This window comes from Eubalaena glacialis, chromosome 18, assembly GCF_028564815.1.
Source record: "Eubalaena glacialis isolate mEubGla1 chromosome 18, mEubGla1.1.hap2.+ XY, whole genome shotgun sequence".
In the NCBI taxonomy this organism is placed as follows: Eukaryota; Metazoa; Chordata; class Mammalia; order Artiodactyla; family Balaenidae; genus Eubalaena; species Eubalaena glacialis.
In genome coordinates this window covers 68,008,076-68,034,446 of record NC_083733.1, presented here as the reverse complement: position 1 = coordinate 68,034,446, position 26,371 = coordinate 68,008,076, and the positions used below count along the sequence as shown (strand labels likewise).

The 26,371-nt window shown below is 48.8% G+C and overlaps 1 protein-coding gene across 5 annotated transcripts; it reads left to right on the top strand.

Moving 5' to 3' along the window:
* Positions 1-2,446: 2,446 nt before the first annotated feature.
* Positions 2,447-26,208, top strand: ZNF71 (zinc finger protein 71). Of its 5 annotated transcripts, XR_009697869.1 has the most exons (6): positions 2,447-2,494; positions 6,294-6,362; positions 12,434-12,560; positions 19,546-21,010; positions 24,869-25,016; positions 25,258-26,208. XR_009697869.1 is itself a non-coding variant. In XM_061173488.1 (5 exons), exons 2-4 carry the CDS (start codon positions 6,315-6,317, stop codon positions 20,979-20,981), a joined length of 1,611 nt encoding a protein of 536 aa, XP_061029471.1. In that variant the 5' UTR covers positions 2,447-2,494; positions 6,294-6,314; the 3' UTR covers positions 20,982-21,010; positions 24,869-25,039. The 5 variants fall into 5 exon arrangements, 4 of the variants coding, with proteins under 4 accessions (XP_061029471.1, XP_061029472.1, XP_061029470.1 ...); XM_061173488.1 differs by lacking the exon at positions 25,258-26,208 and having other exon boundaries at positions 24,869-25,039; XM_061173489.1 differs by lacking the exons at positions 24,869-25,016; positions 25,258-26,208 and having other exon boundaries at positions 12,437-12,560; positions 19,546-21,682.
* Positions 26,209-26,371: the final 163 nt, after the last annotated feature.

Genomic DNA, 26,371 nt, shown 5'->3' with positions numbered 1-26,371 from the left:
TCCCTACCATGGATTACCACTCAGTAGTAAAGTAATGAACTATTGATACAAATAACAACTTGGATAAGTCTCCAGAGAATTACGCTGAATGAAAAAAAAATGCCTATTGATACAACATTTTTGAAATGACAAAATTATGGAGAAAAAATTAGCGATAGTCAAGGGTTAAGGAAGGATGGGGTATGGAGGAAAGTGGGTGTGGCTATGAAAGGGCAACCTGAGGGATCCTAGTGGTGACAGAAACGTTCTGTATCTTGACAGTATTCATGTCTGTATCCTATTTGTGACTTTGCAAGTGAAACCGTGCCCTATAGGGTTAACAGAAACTGGTGACTAACAGAAATTCTTTTTTAAAATAAATTTATTTTATTTATTTGTTTTTGGCTGCGTTGTGTCTTCATTGCTGCGCATGGGCTTTCTCTAGTTGCGCCGCGCGGGCTTCTCATTGCCGTGGCTTCTCTTGTTGCAGAGCACGGGCTCTAGGCACGTGGGCTTCAGTAGTTATGGCACGTGGGCTCAGTAGTTGTGGCTCACGGGCTCTAGAGTAGAGGCTCAGTAGCTGTAGCGCACAGGCTTGTTGCTCCGTGGCATGTGGGATCTTCCCGGGCCAGGGGTCAAACCCGTGTCCCCTGCATTGGCAGGCGGATTCTCAACCACTGCGCCACCAGGGAAGCCCCTAACAGAAATTCTTGACCTTGTCTTACAGCTCGTTAAAACCACCTCCACTTGTAACCAGCCTTCACTGATCAAGCTCACTTTAATTTTTGCTACAGGAGATCTGCATGTGCTCCAAGCCACACGTAGCCTATACAGTAAGACGTTTGCCCAAGTCGTTTTCTAGGAACTTGGACTGAGCTGTGTCCAGTTCAAGCTCAAGCCAGTTAAGACTGGTTGGGACCACTGACCCTACACCTGGGCCTTTACAAAGGCCTGATGTGTCTGATGAACAAACTTTTGACATCAGAGGGCCAAAACTCCTCCCTCAGATCATACTAAGCGCCTCCATTTTGGGACATGCATCCCATGAGGAAGCATGTAACTCAGATTTGCCTGCACAGAACACAGATTACCTCACCTTTTCCCTACCGCCAATACCTTTTCCCATGCCTAAGATCACCTTGCTTCTTTAACCCATAAATATCTCACCCCCCTCGCCTCAGGGAGGTGGATCTGAGATGTTTTCCCATCTCCTCTGAATAAACCTTTTCTTTGTTGCAAACCTTGGCTTTTTGCTGTGCCTTGGGCAAATGAACCTGGTTTGGTAACACAAGACTTCACCCTTGGGGGAACCAGATAAAGGGTACACTGGATCCCTCTCGGTGGTTTCTGTATTTTTTACAACTGCAGGTGAACCTACATTTGTCTCAAATAAAATATTTAAAGTCATTAATCACCCCTTAAGACTAGCCTCTGTTTCACTATATATAAAATCTATAACTAGCAAGGACCTACTGTATAGCACAGGGAACTCTACTCAATACTCTGTAATAACCTGTATGGGAAAAGAATCTAAATGAAGAATGGATATAGGTATATGTATAACTGATTCACTTTGCTGTACACCTGAAACTAACACAACATTGTAAATCAACTGCAATTAAAAAAAAAAAAAAAGACTAGCTGCTGTTTACATTTCTGTGGCCACTGAGACATTCAGCAAATGCTTTCGGACTTGGCTTTGTGGTTTATGGTGTAACAGGCCCAGCCAGGAGCCCTGGTTCCTACCCCAGCTCCCCCACTGTCCCCTTGTGCCACCTCTTTTGTCGGCACCACTGTCCTCATCTGGAAAGTAGCATGGTTGTGAGGATTAGATACGTTCGTAAGTCATAAAACGCCCAAAACAGGAGCTGGCACGTAGGAAACTCAAGAAGAGTGAATACTTTTTTTTCTTATTATTTTCTGGTTTGTATCTCTGTATGCTTTACAAATTTTCTACAATTCAGCATGATTATCACGCTCAACAACATTGCCCAGGATCCTCCCTCAGTCCAGCCCAGAAGTCTACAAAAGGTGGGCCACAACCTCCTTTCTCCACCTCCACCCACGCCCCCTCCCTTTCTGGAATTCTCCCTCCTCCCTCCCCCACCCGCCTCCCCCACCTGCCTCCCTAAGCAATCCCCCCTCCCCTCCTACCTCTCCCCCATCTCTCTCTTCTCCCCCTTCCCGTTCCCCCCATCTCCTCTCTCCCTCCACTCTTCCTCCTCCCCTCCCATCCCTCAGTACCACCCCTCCAGCACCCCCATCCCCTTCGGCCGCGGTTCCGGTGCTGCGTGGGCCTCTGGGAGCTGGAGGGGCGCGGTCGCGTCTCGGGTAGGTTCGGGTCCGCTCGGCTCCATTCGGCTCCGCTCGGCTCCATTCGGCTCCGCGGGCGGGAGGGTCTGAGCGGAGGCGGAGGCGCGCGGGCTTCTGGGAAATGTAGTCCTCCCGTCTGCGCAGGCGCAGTGCGGCCTGGAGGCCGTAGGGCGCCAGTCATTGTACAGACCGACCCGCGCTGGTGAGTCAGGCCGCGGGCAGGGCAGGGCAGGGCAGGGCGGGGCGGGGGCGGGCTCGGGAGGGGGCATGCTGACTGAGGAGAGGGGTCGTGAGGTCACAGGCGAGGGGCCTGAGGGCTGAGGGGAGGGTGTACGGGCCCAGGTGAGGGGCATGAGGGCGGAGGGGAGCGTGTGCGGGCAGCAAGAGGGTGTACAGACTGAGGGGAAGGTGTGAGGACTGAAGGCAGAGGGTGTGCGGGCCCAGGCGAGGGGCGTGAGGGCTGAGGGGAGGGTGTGCGCGCCGGGAGAGGGCGTGTGGACTGAGGGGAAGGTGGGCCCTGAAGGGAGAAGGTGTGAGGGCCTAGGGGAGGGGAGTGCCGGCTCAGAGAGAGGGCTGGGGAGAGGAGTGGAGGGAGGAGGCTGGTACTGACCTAATGTGATGCGATGGGGAAGGAGGCGAATCCGTGTGTGCATCAGTGTAAGTCGGGAGGGGGCGGGGGTGCGCACGCGCTCGTGCGCCTACCGGTCTTGGTCTCTGTGGGTGTCTCCTATGTCTAGTCTTTGCCTTCCCTGTTGGGGTGGGGGCAGTGTATCTCTGGGTGACCGCCACGTCCACATCCTTGGTTGTGTGTGTGTCTGCCTTTATTTCTGCCCACGGTGTCTCCGTGTGAGGGTGTCATCCAGGTGTCCACCTGCGTCTCGTCTTTCACTCTGTAGCTGTGTCCCTGGGTGTGAGTGTGTCTGTGAGCATGGGGTGTGTCTCTCCCGAAGTCCGCCCCGTCAGTGTCTCTACCTCTCTCTGTGTGTGTGTTCACCTGTGTGTCTCTGTCTTTGGGCCTTTCTGGGTGTTTGTATGCGAGTGCATCTGGGTGCGACCCTCCTAAAAGCGTGTGTGAAAGACTGTGAACGCTTGGACAGGCCTAGCAGAGCTACCTCCCTTCTCGTCCTGCAGGTCTCCTGGCCTGGGGCCCCCAGACTCCCCAGCTCCTTCCTGCCCCTCAGAGCCTTGTCCGGCTCGTAGAAGGCTCTGGAGGGTTGGGGGGGCAGGAAGTGTGTGGGTGACAGGATGTGGGGCTAAGGCTTCTTCTCTTGCCTTCCACAGGACCTTCTTAAAGGAGGGTCAGAGTCCCCTACCCCCTCCTGACCCGGGGTTGATTTGTTCAGAGGATGTGTATTGGTCCCTCAAAGTGCTGTTCTGGGCACTTTGCTGGGACTACTTCATTTATAAGCCTCCCAGTAACTCCAAGGTCCCTACCTATCATCCCCATTTTATACATGGGGAAACCGAGGCTCAGAGACTTAAGTGAATGACCCAACTCTATACCCAGGCGTCTGGGTTCCAGAGACCCCACACTTAACCACCAGACAAATGGGAAATCCTTTCTTCCTTTCGGCTCATCTGACACAGAGTTGCAGGATTTTTTCCCCCATGGGAATCTTATCCTTAGAAACAATGGAAGGAAGGAAATGCCAGAAGACTCAAGGAAGGAGAGGAGGGAAGTAGCCACCAGCTTTGTAGCCACATAGATCTCAGGCCACCTGGGTTCAACAGTCACCAGCCCAGAGCATGTCACTTCCAGGGCCTCTGTGCCTTTGTCGCCTTCATGGGCTCCTTTTTTCATGAAAAAAAAAAAAATTATAGTTTGTGATTACATTGATATGAAGACAAATATAATCCAGGCTGGATTAGAGTCACCTTTTTTTTTTTAAATGATCTTAAATTAAGACATTCTCGTGGGCCCCTACAGGTATCAGGGGCCTTGGGCTCGCTGTGCCTCCTGGGTAAGTCGGCTCTGGTCATGTCCACGTCCGGCCAAAGCCAGTGTTGTTGACCTCACAGTGTAGGGATGGGAGTCACATGGAGATTGCCAGTCTAGAAAGAATACTCTTTAAAAAATTAAATTCTGTTTAAAAAATTATGACATTAATATGAAGTCACTCACCCAGGGAAACAATCAAAGGAATATAAAGAAAAAAAATGAATAACTCCCCCTTCCCATTCCCCCTCCAACCCCACGAGGCACCATTTGGTGTCCATCATTTCATGGCCTTCCCCAGGCCTTTCCCAGGCTCAGAAACACCTACAGAAACACACACCCACGTGTGCTGGTTCATTTTTATACAGAGGGGTTAAAGTTAGGTATAAAACCAAGTAACTTGCTTTTCTCATTATGACATCACAAATATATATGTCAGCAGATGCAGAACCCACTCCTGTTTTCTAAGGAGACCTGATATTTCACACAATGGATGCCCCGCCATTTATTCAACATTCCTTTGCTGATGGATACTTATATTTTGTTTCTGTTTTTTTGTGTGTTCGTTGGTTTGGTTGGATTCTAGGAACAGTGCTATAATAAACATCTTTTTTCCACATATAACATTTTACATGGAGTTTTTGTTGCTATGGGCAGAGTCCCGGGAACAAGGCTGCTGGGTTATGGGGTTCCTGTTTTGCCAGCTCACTCTCCAGAAATGTTGAGTGACTCCCGTTCCTTCAGCTGGGTGTGGGAGGCCCATTTCTTTGCATCTTTGCCAGTGATAGAAGTTGGCTTATTCATTCACTCAGCTCTATGTTTGGGTACCTCTGGCTGTTATCCTAGTTGCTGGAAACACAATCCAAAAATGATCATCTCTGCTCCCCGGGGGCTTGCTTGCATTCTTGTGAAGGGAAGACAGATGATGAACTTGCTAACTTTTTAAAGAGACAGTTGTCAACAATGATGTGGGCTATAAGAAGATGGCAGGGGTGGGCGTTGGTTGCTACTTGAGCTCAGGGCCCTGGGAGTGGGAGACTTCTCCATGGAGGTGACATTTGAGCTGCCAGTGAGAAGGAGCCAGCCAGGGGAAGAGCATTTCTGGCAGAGGAAGCGGCAGATTCGAAGGCCAGTGTACCTGGGGCCAAGTGTTTGAGAGGGGAGTTGAGTGGGAGGGGGAAGGCCCTCGGGGCAGACTATAAGGGCCATGTGGGCAGCGGTGAAGACTGTGGATGATTTCTAAGGCTGTGGGAAGCCACCGGAGAGTTTTAAGCTGGAGGAGGTTTTGCGGAGGGCTTGCTGCGGGCCGGGCACGCTGCTGTGGGGTTTGCGGACGTGAAGTGGTGGGGACACAAGCCCATACCTTTGTGATCCTTTGTGATGTACAGCGGGGCTTCTTTTTTTAAATAATTATATTGCTTTTTAATTTGAAATTTCACTGTTTAAAGTTTATAGGGACCAACACTTAATTTGACAATACTCTTTTTTTATTGAAGTATAGTTGATTTACAATGTTGTGTTAATTTCTGCTGTACAGCGAAGCAATTTAGTAATACATATATGTATTCTTTTTCATATTCTTTTCTATTATGGTTTATTACAGGATATTGAATATAGTTCCCTGTGCTATACAGGAGGACCTTGTTGTTTATCCGTTCTATATATAATAGTTTGCATCTGCTAATCCCAAACTCCCACTCCTTCCCTCCCCCAACCCCCTCTCCCTTGGCAACAGCAAGTCTGTTCTCTATGTCTGTGAGTCTGTTTCTGTTTCATAGATAAGCTCATTTGTGTCGTATTTTAGATTCCACATATATGTGAAACTATATGGTGAAATGGGGTCGGTGGAAATAGTGCCCACCTTGCAGGGGTGTAAGGATTAAGTGAGAGGCGTTGGTCTAGGGCTTTGCAGGCGGTAAGCACCCTGAATGTTCGCTGTTAACGTGTGTGCGTGTTCCTGTCTCCTGCCCCTCTGTGGGCATGTGTGTGTCTGTCCTGTGTGCATTGTGAGGTGGGCCTAGGCCTGGGCTCTCACCATGCCTCCCTCTTTTTCCCCCCTGACCAGAGCCCGCCATTCCCGGTCACCATGGGCAGTGGAGGGATGGCCGCCCAGCTGCTGACTGATGAGGCCCTGGTGAGTCATGTTGCCTCCCTCTCCTTTCCAGAGGGATGACCCTCTGACCCCCAGCCCCGTCCAGGGCCCATGTCCCCACTTCCTGGGGGTTCTGTCCACCCTGAGGAAGGACAGCAGTGCTCAGGGGTGACGCTCCTGTCCCCTCTGCCCCCTCTGCCCCCTCCAGGCCCAGGAGCCTCTCTCTTGCCTGTGCCTGACATTGGCTTTGGTCAACCAAGGAGGACAGGGCAGCTGGGGAGTGACTGGTTCTGCCCTGGGGGCCCTCAGGAGACGCAGGACGGCACCCAGAAAGTGATGGTTTAAATGTGTACAAGGCTCGCTGGAACAAGGCCCACACATTTCAGACAGCAGTTACCTCGGGGGAGGGAGGGCGCCCATGGGGAGGCACACGGCTGGCGTCCCCGGCTCTCACTGTAATGTGTTATGATGTTTTAACGGGTGGTACATATATAGTTGTGTGTTGAATTTTTCTCTAAGCTTGCTTTTATGCCAGAAATATTTCATAATAATAAATATATAAATGTTCTTTATAGAAAATAGGGAAAATCCAGTAACCTGTAGGTAAGACAATATAATTCACCCATAGTGCCTCTACCCAGAGATAACCCTGTGGATTATTTGTGTATTCATTTATTGGCTTCCTTCTCTGATGATTATTTTTAAAAATTGACCCAGTATTGGCTCTGCCATTTTTATCTTGGAAGATTTTTTTTTCCATCACACTTGAATCATTAGGGTTTCCCCAGCCTTTGAAAACTACAGACATCACTTGTTTTGACTGCATAATCAGTGTATCTAAATGTCCATCTGGTATTGGTGAGTTTGACTTTTTAAAAACTCATTTTTCAATGCTGTAAATAATCTATTGTAAAAGTAAAAGAAAATTTCTGATAAATAAGGAAATGCCATGATCATTACAAAAAGCTTAGAAAATCCAGAAGAGCATAGTGAAGAGGATCAGAATGACCCTTGATCTCATCCTAGAAATAACCACCCTCGAATGTTGTGTGTCCTTCTCTCCCTGGATACATGTTTTTTTGCAAAAATAAGAATCACCCCAGCTGAGCAATTTTTATATCCTGCTTTTTCATCGAAGATTTCATCCTGAGCATTTCTCTGCATTGTTAAAAACTCCTTGGTAACATCCATGTTAATGACTCCATAGAAATTTTATCTTGGGGCCATACCTGGCTTACTTAATGGTTCCCCTATTGTTTTTTGTCTTTTTTGTTTGTTTGTTTTTATTTATTTATTTTTGGCTGTGTTGGGTCTTCGTTTCTGTGCGAGCGCTTTCTCTAGTCGTGGCAAGCGGGGGCCACTCTTCATCGCAGTGCGCGGGCCTCTCACTATCGCGGCCTCTCTTGTTTCGGAGCACAGGCTCCAGACGCGCAGGCTCAGTAATTGTGGCTCACGGGCCTAGTTGCTCCGCGGCATGTGGGATCCTCCCAGACCAGGGCTCGAACCCGTGTCCCCTGCATTGACAGGCAGATTCTCAACCACTGCGCCACCAGGGAAGCCCCCTCCCCCATTGTTTGATATTTACTTGTCCCTAGTTATTTATGGCTGTTGGGTATTTATTGTGCAAGTTGGATATAAATGATAAATGGATATGTGACAAATGGTATAAACTTTGAGCATGATAGGTGACAAATGGTGTCACAAAATCTTTTCCGAGTAGCATTGTATGTATATTAGTGAGGTTTGATTTTTAGAAAATGTTTATTAGCCTTTTCTGCAGGGGGTTAAATGATCTATCTTGTGCTTTACCAGTCTCCAGGAATCTTAGTATTCTTGAAGATTTTAAAGAAGTGTGTGTGTATGGAAATATTTGTGGCAAATATACTTCCCAGCTTTACTTTTCATTTCTTATTTTATATTTAAGTCCAAAAGCATTTCATATTTTTAAAATCGAGTCTGTCTCTCCTCCTCTGGTGTCTTCCATTGTCTTTAAACTATAAAAGGGTTTCTCCATCCACAGGTCACACATCATCTGTTTGTCTTCCTTTTTTTCCGTTTATCGTTTGGATATTAACAGTGAACTTCTGAATCCACCTAGAATTTATTTTGATGTCTAAATGTGTCATTTCACTTACCTGTGAGTTTTGGTTTGTCATGCCTTTATTTATTTAACGCCTGTATTAAGATGTACCCCACATACCACAGAGTGTACAATTCATTGGCTTATTGTATATTCAGAGTTGTGCAGCCATCACCACAGTCAATTTTAGAACATTTTCATCATCCCAAATGGAAGTGTGTACCCAATGGCACTCACTCCCATTTCCTCTCTTGACTCCCAACCGCTGGCCACCACTCATTTACTTTTTGTCTCCGGATTTGCCTATTCTGGACATTTCATATAAATGAAATCATATGATATATGGTCTTTTGTGTCTGGGTTCTTTTAGCATAATTTTTCTGAGATTCATCCATGTTTTAGCATGTGTCGGTGCTTCATTCCTTTTCATGACTGAATAATATTCCACTGTATGGTTAGATCACATGTTATTTATCCATTCATTGGTTGATGGACATTTGGGCTGTTTCCACTTTTTGGTTATCAGGAATGCTGCAGTTCAAACATCAGTTTGAACGTGTGCTCTCAGTTCTCTTGGGTGTATACTTAGGAGTGGAATTGCTGGGTCCTAATATAACTCTGTTTAACTGTCTAAGGAACTGTCGGACTATTTTCCAAAGCAACTGCACCATGATGTCTTCCTTTTTAACTTGTCTGCGATTATCGTCTTGATTTCTTCTTTTTGCTACTTAATTTAGAAGGACTTGTTGATTATTTTTATTTTGGTATGGTTGGGATTTTTCATTTAAGTGCTTTCTTCTTAATTACATCTAGCGCAAATATATTCTGATTTTCAAAAAATAGAGCCTATCTGATTTCAGCTCTTTGGAATTTGGGGAGGTTTTCCTTGTGGCGAATTGGTTTGTGCCATTAGACCGGAAACCAAAACAGATGATGCACGAGAATGAGTGGCCTCAGACATGCACACACAAAGCACTCAGGTTCGGTGCATTTGGGGCTAAACCATACTTCTGGGGAAGTCTCCCCAACCCTCCAGAGGAGGGCGGCCCCTGCTGTCTGTCCTTCAGCATCCTTTGCTGTAAGGTGTCAGCTCTGAGACTTCCAGGACTGTCCATTTTGTTTTTAGTGCACCCCTCCCAGCCCAGCCCCAGAGCAGTGCATGGAGCCTACTCAGTAAATATGTTATTTATTGAGTGAGTTCACTGATGTGGGGCATACTTAGAGAAGACTCTCTGAAGGAACTACTATATTTTAAAAAATTAAAATAAATAAAAAGATAGAGGGGGCAGCAGGAAACTTTTGGAGATGATGGATAGCTTATGGCCTCGATTGTGATAATGTTTCATGGGTGCATACTTTCCAAACTTAATCTAGTGGTATTAATTAAATATGTATAGCTTTTATATGTCAATCATACCTCAATAAGGTGGCTTTTTTTTTAAAAAAGGAATTATTAGCAGGACTGGCCAAAGGATGTATGGGCCAAAGAATCAAATAATAATATCAAATAATAATAACTACTACTGGGGAACTAGATCCTACACGCATGCCGCAACTAAGAGTCTGCATGCCACAACTAAAGATCCTGCATGCCTCAACTAAACATACTGCAACGAAGATCCTGCATGCCATGACTAGGACCCGGCCTGGCCAAAATAAATAAATAAATAAATATTAAATAATAATAATAATAACTACTACTACTACTAAGTATATATATATAAGATGCATATGAAATGTCAAAATCAATCAAATGTAATAGTTGACATTCATCGAGAACTTACTCCAGCCATACCAGACACTGTGCTGGAACCATATATGCATTACCGCATTCAACCCCCATGACATCTACAGAGGGGGACATTGTTACTATGAACAAATGAAGTTCAGAGAGCTTAAGGCACTTGCCCAAGGAAAAGACAGCCATTGAGGGTAGGGCCAGGATTTCATTGCAGGCTTCCAGGCTCCTGAGCCCACACTCTCAACCACTGCCTTGTACTGCTTCCTCATCGAACAGTAGTGACCCACGAGGTAGAGGAGGCCAGCTTGAGCCCAAAGCCCCTGGGCGGGCACATGGGGACCATGATAGGACTGGCCAGGAGGTGAGGCCTCCTCTCAGGGAGGGTGAGCCAGGGTTCACGGTTCTCGTGTCGGGGGCTCAGAGCACTGGGGAGAGCCAAGGACCTGTGGATGCGGGTGGCAGTAACAGTAGCTGATGGTAATTAAGCACCTACTGTATGCTGTGCACTGTCCTGAGTGTCAAACATGGATAACTCATTTAATCCTCACACCATCCTTACTGACCCATTTATTCATTCAAGAACTATTCATTGAGTGCCTACTATATGCCAGGCATTGTACTAAACACTGGGGAAATAGAGAGCAAGACGGATGTATTGGTTTGCTAGGGCTGCCATAACAAAGTACCACAGACAGGCTTAAACAGCAGAAATATATTTTCTCACAGTTCTGGAGGCTGGAAGTCAAAAATCAAGGTGTTAGCTGGGCCATGTTCCTTCTGAAGGGTCTAGAGAAAATCAATTTCAAGCCTCTCTCTCAGCTCCCATTAGTTCTTGGCTTGTTTTCACATGGTATTTTCCATGTGTGCATTTCTCTGTGTCCAAATTTCCTCTATTTATAAGGACACCAGTCATATTGGATTAGGGCCCACCTACTCCAGTATGACCTCATCTTAACCAGTGGCCCTATTTCCAAATAAGGTCCCATTCTGAGGTGCTGGGAGTAGGACTTCAACACATGGATTTGGAGGAGAGGAAGCATAATTCAACCTATAACAAATCCTTAGAATAGTACCTGGTACATAGCAACTGCCTATGAAGGGATAGGTGTTGTGACCTACAATTGACAACATAATTGTCATCACCATCACCATCATCATCACCACAACCATCGTCACCACCACCACCATCACCACCATCACCATCACCACCATCACCATCACCACTGTCATCACCATCATCATCACCACAACCATCGTCACCACCACCACCATCACCACCATCACTACCACCACCACCACCACCACCACCACCACCACCACCACCACCATCACCATCACCATCACCATCATCACCACCATCACCATCACCACCATCATCACCACCACCACCATCACCACCATCATCACCATCACCACCACCACCATCATCATCACCATCACCACCACCATCATCACCATCATCATCACCATCACCACCATCACCACCACCACCATCACCAACATCGTCATCATCATCATCATCATCATCTCTCCCTGCTAAGCCACATTCATTTCATCCCCAGGGCTTACGGCATCAGCTGGAAAGGCTCTTATGCTTCCACCACATGAACTTCTCACGATTCCTCAATGGTCTAATCTACCTTTTAAGCCTCATATCTTGACCCAAGCTCTTCCTCCCTCCGGAATCTCCCCCCAAGGACCTGACCACTGATCCTTCCCCCAGCCTACACTCAGTGTCACCTTTCTGAAGTCCTCCTGGACGCCCCCTAAAGCTGCCGTTGCTCAGGCGCCTGGAGAATTTTGTTCATACCTTCATGACAGTATTGACCAGATTGTGGGTCAGTTACCGGTGTTTTCCTCTGCCCCTCCCTTGAGGAACTAGTTCTTAAACCTTCTGTGTCTGTATCCCAGCACTTTGCTCAGTGCCTGCAGCTTTGTAGGGGCTCAGGAATCTTTGGTGAACTACTGGGTTCCATCTGGGTTTCTGCCTTTGCTGGGCTTCTAATGAATGTGTTGATTCACTGGGTTATGATCATTTTGCCTTTGATTCCTTCTCTGTCTCTCAAATCTGTGACTTTCTGCTCTAAACAGCCTCATATTTGTTTTATTTCTCTGTCAGAGGACCATCCCCAAATAATGAGGCACCAAGATAACTGAGTGGCTGGTCCTTGTTGAAATCACTTCAGATACATCCTGTGTGCCTTCCCTAAATCCTCTTGGCTTTTCTGGCCATTCTTCCAGACCTCTGTAAGGAGGGCCCTGCGGTGAGTGGTTGTGGGTTTCCTCTTACAGGAGTCAGTGACGTTCAGGGATGTGACTGTGGACTTCACCCAGGAGGAGTGGCAGCAGCTGGAACCTGCCCAGAAGGACCTGTACAGAGATGTGATGCTAGAGAACCTCCAGAACCTGGTCTCGCTGGGTAAGGGGCAGCTTCGCTGAGTTACGTACCATCAGCCTGTCACGTGAGGACTACAGAGAGATAAGAAAAAAGATTGACAGATTTGACTACGTAGAAAGTTTAAATCACTCAAAGCTAAAACTAAAGTTGACAGATGATGAAATGGGGAATAATATTTACCACATGGATAACAGTCAAAGGATTATAATTATGTAAAGAGCTCCTAGGAATAAATAAGAAAAAGACTGAATGATGGCCAGAGTTATAGCTGGCAGTTCATAAATGTGGAAGTACATGGAATCACGCTTTATAAAAGATTTTAAAATCTTACTAATAGTCAAAGAAATACAGAGTCAAAGAAATACAGTTTTTGCTCATGAGGTACACAGAAATGAAAAAGAATAATAGCCTGTATTATGAAGGTATAGGGAAAGGGACTCTGTCCTTTTAGGAGTATAATGTTGGGACAACTCTTTTGGAGGACAGTTTGGCATTATCAGCCAAATTTTGAACAATTCCATTTTTAGGGACCTATCCTTTAGAAATCTTTCTATAAGTGTACAAAGTTTTCCATAGGAAGAAAAATAGAAATGACCTAAATGCCCACCTGTACAAGACTGACTGACATATCAAGGTGTAGCCATATGATGGAAAGCATGCTTTTCAAAGATGAGCACTCTTTGTAGGCACTGACATGGAATGATGTCCCTTGATGTGTTGTTGAAACACTAACTTTCAGAACTAGAGTATGGTCCCATTTCTTCAACAGCTTTTGTGGAAGTATAAATGACCTATAATTAACTGCACATATTTAAAGAATAATTCAATGTATTTCAACATCTGTACACATCCAGGAAACCATCACCATGATCCAGATAATGAACATATCCATTACCCCGAAGAGTTTCTTATGCCCCTTGGTAATATCTCCCTCCCCTACCCGTACCCACCCTCCATCCCCAGGCAACCACTGGTCTGCCTTATGTCACTGTGGTTTAATTTGCATATTCTAGAATTTTATATACATGGAATCATACAGCATGTAGTCTCTTTTTGGTCTGACTTCTTTCACTCGGCATGATGATTTTGAGGTTCACCCATGTTGTATGTATCAATATTCACATCTTTTTATTGCTGAATACCATTCTGCCTATGGATAGACCACAATTTGTTTATCCATTCACTTGTTGATGAACATTTGGGTTGTTTCCAATTCTGGACTATTACAAATAAAGCTGCTGTGAACGTGCGTGTACAAGTTTTTCTGTAGGTATATGCTTTCCTTTCTCTTGAGTAAACACCGGTGAGCAGAATGGTTGGATCAGATATGAGGTGTATATCTAACTTTTTAAGAAACTCCAGACTTTTTTCCAAAGCAGTTGTAACATTTGACATTTCCACCAGCAGTGAGTGGGAGTTTCAGCTGCTCCATGTGCTTGCCAAATCTCAGTACGCTCAATCTTTTTCATTTCAGCCATTCTCGTTGGTGTGTAGTCTTATCATATCGTTGTTTTCATTTGATAGTGAGAATCTTTCCGTGTGCTTTTTTGCCACATGTATATTCTCTTCAGTGAAATATCTGTTCAAGTCTTTTGCCTGTTTTATTTAGTTGGGTTGTTCGTTTCCTTATTATTGAGTTTTGAGAGTTCTTTATATGTTTATTATTATTATTATTGACATAAGTCCTTTATCAGGTAGATGCTTTGCAAATATTTTGTCTCATTCTGTGGGTAGACTTTTCTCTTTTTTTTTTTTTTTTTCTTTTTTTTTGCGAGGGCTTTCTCTAGTTGTGGCAAGTGGGGGCCACTCTTCATCACGGTGCGCAGGCCTCTCACTATCGCGGCCTCTCTTGTTGCGGAGCACAGGCTCCAGATGCGCAGGCTCAGTAGTTGTGGCTCACGGGCCGAGTTGCTCTGCGGCACGTGGGATCTTCCCGGGCCAGGGCTCGAACCCGTGTCCCCTGCATTGGCAGGCAGATTCTCAACCACTGCGCCACCAGGGAAGCCCAGACTTTTCTCTGTTTTTGATGGCATCATTTGAAACACAAACATTTTTAATTTTGATGTGTTCAATTTATTTATTTTGTTGTTGTTGCTTGTGCTTTTGGTTTCGTATCTCAGAAACCATTGCCCAACCAAGGCCATGAAAATTTACTCCTGTGTTTTCTTCCAAGAGTTTAACAGTTGTAGCTCTTCATGTACATCTTTGGTTCACTTTGAGTTAATTCTTGTGAATGATGTTAAAAAGGGGTCTAATGTCACTCCTTTGAATGTGGCTATCCAGGTTCCCCAGCACCATTTGTTTGAAGAGAAGTTTTTAATTTGAAGTCCAGTTGATAAATTATTTTCCTTAGGGATCATGCTTTTGGTGTCAGATTTTAGAAATCTTTGCCTATCTCAAGGCCGCAAAGGTTTTCTTCTGTATGTTGTATAGTTTTAGGTTTCATATTTTGTTCTATGATCCCCTTAGAGTTAATTTTTCTAATGACGCAAAATGTTAATTTGAGTTTACTTTTTTTTTGTCAAATAGATGTCCTGTTGTTCCTCCATGAGTTGAAAAGACTGAATTTTTCCACTGAAAAATTTCCACTGAATTGCCTTTGCACTTTTGTCAAAAATCAGCTGTCCATGTATGTGTGGGTCTAATTCTGGACTCTGTTCTGTTTCATCCATCTATTTGTCTGTCTTGACACCAATACCACGTCATGTGACCTGCTTTCATTTTTGCCTTTGTGGCTTGTGTTCAGTCTAGGACGACTTCATCTCCACAAGACCCTTCTGAGCCTTCTGCCCAACACCCCATGAATTATATGGTGCGAGTTACACGGCTGGTGTGAGGAGGCACTGTTCCCAGCCCTGCGTCGGCTCTGGGTACTGCTTTCAATTCCTTTCAGGTGGTTTTTCTCCAGCCTTGGGTAGTTTCTGTATATGAGTGTTCTGATCAGTAACCCAAGTCCTCGAGGGAGGACCTTGCCTGTCTCCAGAGCCCACTCTCCACACTTTCCTGTCCAGTACTCTGTCCTGTCAACTCCACCTGCCTCCGTCTCTCAATTCCATCTCCTCAACTCAAGGAGTCTGCCAGGCTTCGCCTCAGTTTCCCCTCCTGTGCTGTGGCCTGCGAACTTTCCTGTAAGTTGGGTGGTCACAGGGCCTGCCTCTTTTGAGTCCTATGTCTCAGGAATCTCCTCACTTTGTTCCTGATGTCCAGTGTCTTGAAAACCTTTGCTTTATATATTTTGTCCTCTCTTCCTCCCATTGCTTTAGGCTGTAGGCTGGAGGGAAATCTTATCTTTGTTACTCTATCTTGGCCACATTTTAGAAAAACAACAACAGTGTGTGTTCATATGTGTGTGTGCATACAGGGTGTGTTGTGCATATTTTTTTAAAATTATGCACTGGGAAAAAATTCTAAAAATATACATCAAACTGTTAGATGGTGAGATTGCAGGAGACTTCCATTTTATGTTATTTTTTGATGTTTGATGTTTTAATAACAAGTGTGAATTACTTTGTGATCAGAAGCAATTGTGGAAATACATAATATGGGAAAAGAAACTATAAAGGACAAGAAATCTAGTACCATGAAAAAAAATCCACATTTAGACCAAAAGGAGTGAATAACATTTTGGATGTTTGTAGCTTGTTGCCGAAATGGCCTCTGCAGACATTGTCCTGTTAACATTTCCCTTGACCATGGGCAAGAAGGCCCATGTCCACACACTGTCACCAGCCACACATCATCAAATGCTTTGCTCCTTGCCAATCTGATTGGTGAAAAGCCATTTGGCAGGGTCCTTTTAATTTGGCTGATATTGAGCTGTGTTTGCATAGCTTTTCACGAGTAAGAGCTGATGTTTGCTTTTTTGCAAATTATCTCTCCTGAAGGGTGTTTGTGGTTTTTTTTTAACTGAAGTAGAGTTGATTTACAATAGTGTGTTAGTTTCAGGTGTACAGCAAAGTGATTCAGTTATATACACATGTATATGTTTTTAGATTATTTTCTATTATAGGTTATTACAAGGTATTGAATGTAGTTCCCTGTGCTATATAATATATCCTTGTTGCTTATCTAGCTTATGTATAGTAGTGTGTATCTGTTAATCCCAGTCTCCTAATTTATCCCTCCCCCCCTTTCCCCTTTGGTAACCATGTTTGTTTTCTGTGTCTGTCTGTTTTATACAGATTCATTTGTATTATTTTTTAGATTCCATATATAAGTGATTTCATATAATATTTGTCTTTCTCTGTCTTACTTCACTAAATATGATATTCTCTAGGTCCATCCATGTTGCCACATCTCCTGAAGGGTTTTAATCCCTGAAAGGGAGGCCGCCCCCTTTTAACTGCCCTTTAACTCTGGGATTTTGCTGGCATGCTCCCTCCAGCTCTCATATTTATTCCAGAAGACTTCCAACTGTATTCACAACCGAGACTCTGCTGCCTCCCATCTCTGCAGGCTCAGGCCAGTGTATATCCCCAGCACATCTCAGACCCCATGCACCCCAAACCAAACCCACCATCAGCCTTCCTTTCCTCTTCCTACTGAGAAGTTACCCCCACCCATGCCACGGGGCCTTCATGCCCCATGCCTCCATGCCTCCATCTGCCCTAACATCTGGGCATCACGCCACACCCCAGGGTCACTAAGCCAGGATCACTCTCAAGTATTTCTCAAATCCTTTGCTCTGGCATGGGAAAGCATAAAAACACAGCAAAACAGTGACTGACCAGGGCCCGTGGCTCTGTGGTCATAGGCTTCAATCTCAGCTCTGCCTCTAGTATGCTGTGTGACCTTGAGTATGTGACTTCATTCTCAGAGCTTCAGTTTCCTTGTCTGTAAAATGGGTATAATCTCAAACATAACTACATGGTCTTGGGGACCACACGAAATGATCTGTGCCGATGGCTCAGCCCCGTACCGGGCACGTTGCAGGTGTGCAGTGCATGTTTACCTGCTACCTTCTGTGTGCCAGGTACTGTAACTAACCAGGCACAGGCCAGGGTCTTGCCCTCCTGGAGCTCACTTTCCACTGGGGGGGCAGGGGCTGGTAGTAAACAGATCAAGGGACAAAGACAAGTTGCCACGGGCCATAACGAACGCTCACTAGGAAGCAGGCAAGAGGATAGCAAGAGAGATCTTCCTTTCCACCGTAGGATGGAGGATAAATGCTGAGGCCTGAGGATGAGCACGCAGGGAGTATCAAGGAGCCAGTAGGTGCAAAGGCCCAAGGCAGGAAGAGCTCAGCACAGACAGGGGGGTAAAAAGGGAGCCGCAGGGCAAGTGTGCCTGAGGAAAAGGAAGGTGAGTCATTCGGGCGTGGTGGGCAGGATCCAGGCTGGCTCTGTCTGCCCAAGGGCCCAGGAGGGAAGGTCTTGGCCCTGATTCTCAGTGCGCTGGGGAGATGCTGGAGGGCTTGGCCTGCCTGAGAAGATCCCCACCACTGAGTGGACTGCGCCTTGTAGAGGGCAGAGGGTGTAGGCAGGAAATCCGCAGTGCCTGACTCGATGGTTGGCTGTGTTGGTGGAAAGATTTGGTCTGGCTCAAGCTGCTTTGCCTATCCAGTGGTACTCAACAGCCTGGATGATGGGAGGGAAGGGGCGAATCAAGAATGACTGCTAAATCTTTTTTATTTTTAAAACACTTTTTAAAATTATGGTAAAATACATATAACACAAAATTTACCATTTTAGCCCTTTTTTAGGTGTACAGTTCAGTGGTATTGAGTACATTCATATTGTTGTGCAACCATCACCACCATCCATCTCCAGAGCCCTTTTCATCTTCCCCAACCTGGTCCCCAGTAAACACTCCCCGTTCCCTCCTCCCCCAGCCCCTGGGACCCACCGTCTACTTTCTGTCTCTGTGAATTTGACTCCTCTGGGGACCTCATATGAGTGTCCTTCCGTGTCTGACTATGTTGCTACGTCTCTTTGATGAGCCTTTCTTTCTTTCTTTATCATTTGGGGTGGGGGTGAGGGTTCCAAAATCACAAGTTTCCCGTTAAATGGGTTTGCCATACCCAAGAGGGACACAGGCGGCTTCTGAATAGTCCTCAGCAGAACTCAGCAGGTCTGGGTGGGGGGCATACATTTGGGAGGCATCACTATATAGAAGATACTGAAGTCCAGACTCCCTTGGCGGGGCCATGAAGGCATGACATGACTGAGGGGAGGGGGTCTCAAACTCAAGTGTCGGTGGGGCCAGGTGGGGTTTCAACGAGGGGTCGGGAAGAGCTGCTGCTCTGCTCCCGCTTTTTATCGCCTCACAGGAGTAAAGGCTTTGTGTGGTCATATCGTCACACTTTTCGTGACATTTTTGTGTAAGATCTCACAACTTTTAAATGTTGGGAATGAAGCCATTAGGTCCACGGTACAGAGTCCGGAACTCAGACTGGAAATAGAAATGAACAGGATACACGTGGGAGGGGACCGGAGACTCCGCTTGATGACCAGGGAGGGATGGATGTGCAAAGAGGAGAGGTCTGGAGCCAGCCCCACGGGGACACCTGCGCTCCACGACTGGGCAGTGGAGGAGGGGAGTGAGGCCTACGGGGCAGGGCAGGGCGGGATGGAGCTGGGCTGGGGGCCGGGAAGACGGGGTAACCTGCACACGCCATAAACGTCAGCTGTATTTGTATCATTTCTAATACAAAATCGATGCTCTGAGAAGCATGACTGGTTGGGGATATTCAGGATGGACCCTGGAGGGGAGGAATCCATTGCAGAAACTCCTCACTCAGGTTTGCGAGAGCCTTTCTGACCCGCCCCCTCCCAGCCCAACTTGTGTGTCTCCTCCGAGCTCCGAAAGGGACATTTCTAGTTCTCTGCTCACCTCCTAGGTTGGTTCTGCCTTCTTAAACCACGTGTGTCGTCAGCGCATTGCTTTGCTCTTAGCTTCTCCATCCGTGCCCTGTCGTTTACCCACCCCCGCTTGGGAAATTACTTCCACCCAGCATTAACCGCGTGCGTTTCTTCTCCTCCTTCTCCTCCTCCTCCTCCCCCGCCAGACTTGGAAATGAGACCTGAAATGAAAGAACCGGACCTGAAGGAGGAGATTTCGGAAGACAGACCATCCGGGGCCTGGGGTTCGGCCGTGGACGGAGCGCGGACGCAGGGTGGCAGGGTGGAGTCGCGGCGGGGAAGCGCCAGGACCTGCCCGGGGCGGCTGGAAATCTCCCGGGAGTCGGCCCCCGAATGTCGTGAACTGCAGGCGTTCGTTAACCAGAGCCCCACCCCGGCGCCACCCAGGTCGGGGGGTCCGAGAGAAGCAGGGATCCACCCGTTTGCCATGCGGGGCAAGAACCTCGCAGGTAACTCGGACCTTGGTAAACCCTCCAGACCGGACGTGGAGAAGAAATCCTACGACTGCAGCGAGTGTGGCAAGGCTTTCGGTCGCAGCTCGTCGCTGGTGAAACACCAGCGCATCCACACCGGGGAGAAGCCCTTCCAGTGCGACGTGTGTGGGAAGCACTTTCTGGAACGGTCGTCGCTGACCATCCACCAGCGGGTCCACACGGGCGAGAAGCCGTACGCGTGCGGGGACTGCGGCCGCGCCTTCAGCCAGAGCATGAACCTCGTCGTGCACCAGCGCACGCACACCGGCGAGAAGCCGTACGCGTGCGGCGTGTGCGGGAAAGCCTTCCGGAAGACCTCCTCCCTCGCCCAGCACGAGCGGGTCCACACGGGCGAGAAGCCGTACGCGTGCGGCGAGTGCGGCAAGGCCTTCCGCCAGAACATGCACCTGATCGTGCACCAGCGCACGCACACGGGCGAGAAGCCGTACGTGTGCGGCGAGTGCGGGCGCGCCTTCAGCCAGAACATGCACCTGACGGAGCACCAGCGCACGCACACGGGCGAGAAGCCGTACGCGTGCGGCGACTGCGGCCGCGTCTTCAACAAGAGGTCGTCGCTGACGCTGCACCGGCGCAACCACACGGGCGAGAAGCCGTACGCGTGCGGCGAGTGCGGCAAGGCCTTCAGCCAGAGCGCCTACCTGATCCAGCACCAGAGGCTGCACATCGGGGTGAAGCCTTTCGAGTGCGGCCGGTGCGGCAAGGCCTTTAGCAAGAACTCCGCGCTGACGCAGCACCAGCGCATCCACACCGGCGAGAAGCCGTACGCCTGCTACATCTGCAAGAAGCACTTCACGGGCCGCTCGTCCCTGGTGGTGCACCAGATGGGCCACACCGGCGAGAAGCCCTACGCGTGCGGCGAGTGCGGGAAGGCCTTCAGCCAGAGCGCCTACCTCATCGAGCACCAGCGCATCCACACGGGCGAGAAGCCGTACCGGTGCGCGCAGTGCGGCAAGGCCTTCATCAAGAACTCCTCGCTCACGGTGCACCAGAGGATCCACACCGGGGAGAAGCCCTACAGGTGCGGCGAGTGCGGGAAAACCTTCAGCCGGAACACCAACCTCACGCGGCACCTGAGGATCCACACCTAAGGAGCCTGAGGCGCCCCAGTCTACACCAGGTGGGCGGGGTCCTTAGCACGGGCCGTCGGCTACGGGAGTTCTCAAGTGGGGGCCCAGGGTGGCGCAGCCCCGCGGCTCTTAGGAATTGTGGGAGTCTTGGTTCCCACGCGCTCCTTCCCGGCCGGGCGTCCACACCACCGAGCTGGAAGGCAAGTTCCTCCGTGCCCAGTGTACTTGGGAACGTTGCAAGGTTGGCTGCGGCTGGTAACTCACGGTAGTTGCAGGAACGGAGCGCGTCAGGGTTCCAGACCAAGCGCTCAGTAAATTGTAAGCGCTGAGATGGAGCGTTAGAGCCTCCGGTCGGTCTCCGTTCCTATAGTAAAGTTGGGGAGAGGCGTGCAGGACTTGATAAGAGAGTGGGGACGTTTCTCGCCTTGTCACACACGCTCTCGGTCTAGTCCAGACGTAGGTTGTCTGTGAGTTTCCTCTATGGGGAAGAGCTAGAGGGGGACCCTCCGTCGTCCTTCCACATCCCAGCCCCCCTGCAGTCTCCCTAAACCGTACTGGAAGCCCCCTCCCCCCAGGCTCATAAGCGGTAGCAGTTGGCAAGTTCGTGAGAGGAAAAAAATTTTTTTTCAGAGTTAGCAATAACAGTAACCGCTTTGGATGCCAAAGTTTCTCATAGTGGTCTGTTAGATTTTTTTTTTTAATAAAACTTTTCATGAAGGGAGACCAATGTCATCTTAAACAGTCATCAGATGAGAAAGATGCAGGTACCAGTTGTGCTGTCAAAGTCGGTTTCAGTGCTTGTGGGAGAGGGCAGGGGAGCGAGTAACAACAGGCTTGATATTCAGGTTAAAATACTTAACCGGATTCAATAAGTTGCGCATCTGAGTCTCTTTACATAGTTATTTTTTGCAGTTAAACTTGAAGGAGTCTCCTAAGGCTGACCTGAAGCTTTGTGTACACATAGAGTTCCCCCAGTCCCCCCTCTCTGGGACCTTTTCCACCACTCTTTTTATTTTAATGTTCTGTGCTACTGGTCGCAAATGTCCTGGCGTGTCTGAATGTCCCACACTTCCTGACGCCGGGGTTCACAAAGAATAAATAATTCATTTTAAGCAACCACCTATATCAGTAAGCACACTTCGTGTTGCAGGTAGGAAAAGCAGCCATGTAGAAACATGGACAGTTTTTGAATGTCTGGCAGGGTGCAGGCATCAGGGTGGGCTTGATCCAGACGCACGGCACGTCAGAACCACAGCTCTGCCTCCCCGTGGTCCGCTGGCTCTCCCTTCACGCACTGGCCTCGTCTTCAGGCTGGCTTCCCTTGTGGTTTCATGGTGGTTTCCAGCAGCTCCTCTTGACACATTTCCTCAGTCTCGTCCAGATGGAGACAGACCTCTTCCAGTCATTGGCAAAAAAGCCCCACGCTTCATTCCGCTGGACTCACCAGCGGCTGATTGTTCTGACCAGAGAAATGCCATGTGCTGATTGGCTTAGATCTGGGTCTCGCCCTCATCCTTGAAATAGTAGCTGTGGAAGGGGAATGAATGGGAGTGACTGCCCAGATCGGCCTGAAACCACTGTCCGCCCTTGACGTGGGCGTGGGGTCCATTCCGCCCAGGTCACAGTCTGGGAGAAGTGGGATGACACGGAGAAGCCGGCCCCAGCGTCATTGGATAGCCTCTCTGGCTTTTGTTGTGACAGTGAGGTCCTGCTGCGCGTGACATTTTCTTTGGGGAGCCTTCTCATTGCCTCGGTCACCACGAGGGCCCCCGGTCCTGGCTGTCCTCTGTGCTCTCTTGACCACGGGATGGAGGCAGGGCCCAGAGAGACTGAGAGGCTCCGGGTCACATCTGTTTGCACCAGCTTTCGTCGCCATGCCCCCATTCCCCGTCGTCAAGGACAGATGTCATGTGACCAGGTTTCCTGCTTGGTGGGGGGCAGGGGTGGCCTGGTGAGTGACTGTGACCCACAGGGCAAGTGTGAGCCTTGGATGGATCGAAGGTGAGCCCCAGCTGTGAGCGAGTGAGTTCCTTCTAACCCTCGGTGCTGCGGTTCCCTCTGCTTTAAAAAGGGGGTAGTGGGCATCTCCGAAGTCGATTGTTAGGATAGTCGGGGGCAGGCTAAGCTGCAGGTCCTGGCGACACAGAGCTTCAGACAACAGAGCCCCCAGCCTCTCTGTCTCTCTCCTGCTCCCTCGCTTCTCTCTCAGTCTCAGACCAAAAAAATTCACCCAGTCCCACTCCTTGTGGTCACTTAGGACCTACATCCCGTCCACCCCTGGGGACACAGGGCTGGTCAGAGCTGGCTGCCAGCTACCATGAGCGTTCCAGCGGCAGGTCAGGGGAGGCAGCCTGGAGGAGGTAAGTCTGACCAACGCCTTAGCACTGGACCGGAAGTGGCCCAATGTCTCCCGCTCACATGCCACGCCTTTGACAGCTGCCTCCCCTCAGACCTACGTGGAGGCTGGGAGGTGTCGTCCAGGGGTGTTTCCAGGACAAAGTGGAGACAACCACCCCTCAGGCTGCACCCTGAGGACCTGTCCAGGCGGGTCGTGCAGTCAGGCAGGGGCATGAGACACGGTCTTTCAATAAAACGAACACATGGAGCTTGGCAACCTTCTCGGCCCCCCGGTAGGAGCTGAGAGTCGGGGTCTCTGGCGGTTTGGCCCAGCAGCCATGTCGCCACCCTCCTCCTGCGCTTCCCCCCGTCACCTCCTACCCATGAGCTGGGACGCTCAGCCTCTCCCCGCTAGACCTTTCCACACCCGGCCCAGTCCTCTCACAACATGGGAAAGGACGGGGAGGAGGGGTGTGGGAGCACCCTCTTCTCTCGGCGCCACCCGGTCCCTGGTGGGTCAGGACGGGATGCAGGTAACTGAGACCTTGGACAGAGACAAGCCCTGGGGAGTTATCAGAGGCCCGTGGTCACCGTCCAGCATTATTCACTGAGGGCCTGGACACAGATCCAGAAGCTGGTGATGGCCAGGCATCTCCTGGAAGTTTTGGAATTTCAGGAGAGGTGCAAACCATCCTCTCGCAAATCACAGATTTATGAGCCCCTGACATACTGGATGGGATTCTTGGGAACATAAAGTGCTTTGAGTCAAGCAGGCTTATTGTCTAATATATGCCTCATCCACAGCCTTAATAATATCTTATTATTTTACTATTGATAATAGTGCTCTATTGTTATTATCATTAATTAATAGTAAATAATAAATATAGTGCTCTATTATCAACAGTCAAATAAAATATTAATAAATAAGTACTATCTAGAATGCTATTATTGTCCTGGTTTTTCAGCTGAGGAAACTGAGACTCAGGGTACTAATGCTTTGCTCAAAATCTTGGAGCTGAAAGCTTTTATGTGCAATGTTTCCATTTCCTAAACAGCACCAAATTCCCATATTTAAGAAATGCTACTTGGGCCAGGCCCGAGCAGTCCACACCAACGACATCTGGGGCAAGAAACAGATTGGACCCCTGGTCTGCAGCCCTGCAGAGTGGAGGAGTGATCAAGTGGGCTCTGGGGTCACGGGATCCTGGGCTCAACCACTGGTACTGCCAGTCACCCAGTGGTGAACCTGAGCTTGCTCAGTGCCTCCTTGTCTGTCCAATGGAGGTGATGCCTGACTTCCCACACAGGGTGGAGGTGATGGTGAGGTCACAGAGCTGGGTCAGCATGGACGAAATGCAGCAACAAACCCCAACGACCTGGGGCCTAATTCCTTGCAGCCGATCGTAGGATGATCTCCACAGGGTGACTCGGGGGTCCAAACTCCCTCTACCACCTTCAGCTCACCGCTTCTGGAAACACCCTGGGGTCGGCATCCAGGGGGCGGGTGGGGGAAGGGCAGGTGACAAAGGCCCAGCCTTTTCTGGACACATCCCTCTCCTCACCTTCCACAGGGAGGAGTGGTCCATGCCCCCTCCTGGATGCAAGTGGGAAATGCGGTCTCTGGCAGGACGGCTGCGTCCCAGGACTAACTGCACCAGGAAGGAAGGAAAGTGAGGCGTGTGGGGGGTCGCTGTCTCCCCCTGCCACCCAAAGTGCAAGGTGGGTGCTCATGCTTTCCAGTAACATGTAGACAGCAGCTACAGTTGCAAAAGGCTAAGTTTCTAGCCATTTAAGGATGTTATAGATTGCATGTGTTCTCCCCAAATTCATATGTTGAAATCATAACACCCAGTAACTTCAAAATGTGACTGCATTTGGAGATAGGGCCTTTAAAGGGATAATTAGGGTTCTGTGAGGTCATATGAGTGGGCCCTAATCCAATGACTGGTGTCCTTCTAAGAAGCGGGAGAGAGATGCCAGGCCGCACACAGGCAGAGGGACAGCCACGTGAAGAGGCCACAAGAGGGCCGCCATCTGCAAGCCAAGGAGAGAGGCCTTAGGAGAAACCAACCCTGCTCACACCCTGATCCCGGACGGTGAGAAAATAGATTTCTGCCATTCAAGCCCATTGCCTGTGGTCTTTTGCCATGGCAGCCGGAGCAAACGAATACAGTGAGTGAGCTACAACAAGCCCCCACTGGACAAACCTTTCTGGCAGAGACGCCAGATCCTGCAGTGAATAAGCAGCCATTTAACAGAGAATCACGTTTTTTCCCGGTAAAGTGCCAGGTACGCAGGTGATGTTCAGCACCAAGGACAGCAGCTGGTCTGAGCCACAGTAAGGGCTTCTGTGGTGGCTCAGTGGTTAAGAATCCGCCTGCCAATGCAGGGGACACAGGTTCGAGCCCTGGTCCGGGAAGATCCCACATGCCGCAGAGCAACTAAGCCCATGTGCCACAACTACTGAGCCTGCACTCTAGAGCCCACGTGCCACAACTACTGAAGCCCGCGTGCCTAGAGCCCGTGCTCCGCAACAAGAGAAGCCACCACAATGAGAAGCCCGTGCACCACAACGAAGTGTAGCCACCCCTCGCTGCAACTAGAGAAAGCCCACGTGCAGCAACAAAGACCCAATGCAGCCAAAAATAAATAAATAAATATATATATTTTAAAAAAGGCCTAGAGGGAAATGAAAGAACAGAGCCGGCCAGTCTCCTCCACTTAGTCCCAGGAGCCCACCTGAGGGAACCACCAAGAGGGACCATGAGACCAAACGGGTTTTGCCAGCCTGTGTTGAGGAAGGGTGTGGAATTCCCACAAATAACTGTTGGTTGATGGCAGGGGTTGGCCAACCTTTTCCGCAAAAGGCCAGAGACTATGTATTCTTTGCAAGCCACAAAAGCTCTCTCTGTGTCATATTCTTTTCGCTTTATTTTACAACCCTTCACTTTATTTTACAATGTGAAAGCCATTCTTACCTCGGGGGCCATATGAAAGCAGGTCTGGCCCCGGGGCTGCGGTTTGCCAACCCCTGCCTGATCTAATCTCTCCCCTGGGAATGGGGATAATTTTTG

Bases quoted from the DNA above. Each gene is read 5' to 3' on its own strand.
- ZNF71 (XM_061173488.1), top strand. From the start codon at position 6,315: ATGGGCAGTGGAGGGATGGCCGCCCAGCTGCTGACTGATGAGGCCCTG. The intron at 6,363-12,433 runs GTGAGTCATGTT...TTCCTCTTACAG, and splicing joins TGCTGACTGATGAGGCCCTG to GAGTCAGTGACGTTCAGGGA. The intron at 12,561-19,545 runs GTAAGGGGCAGC...CTCCCCCGCCAG, and splicing joins CCAGAACCTGGTCTCGCTGG to ACTTGGAAATGAGACCTGAA.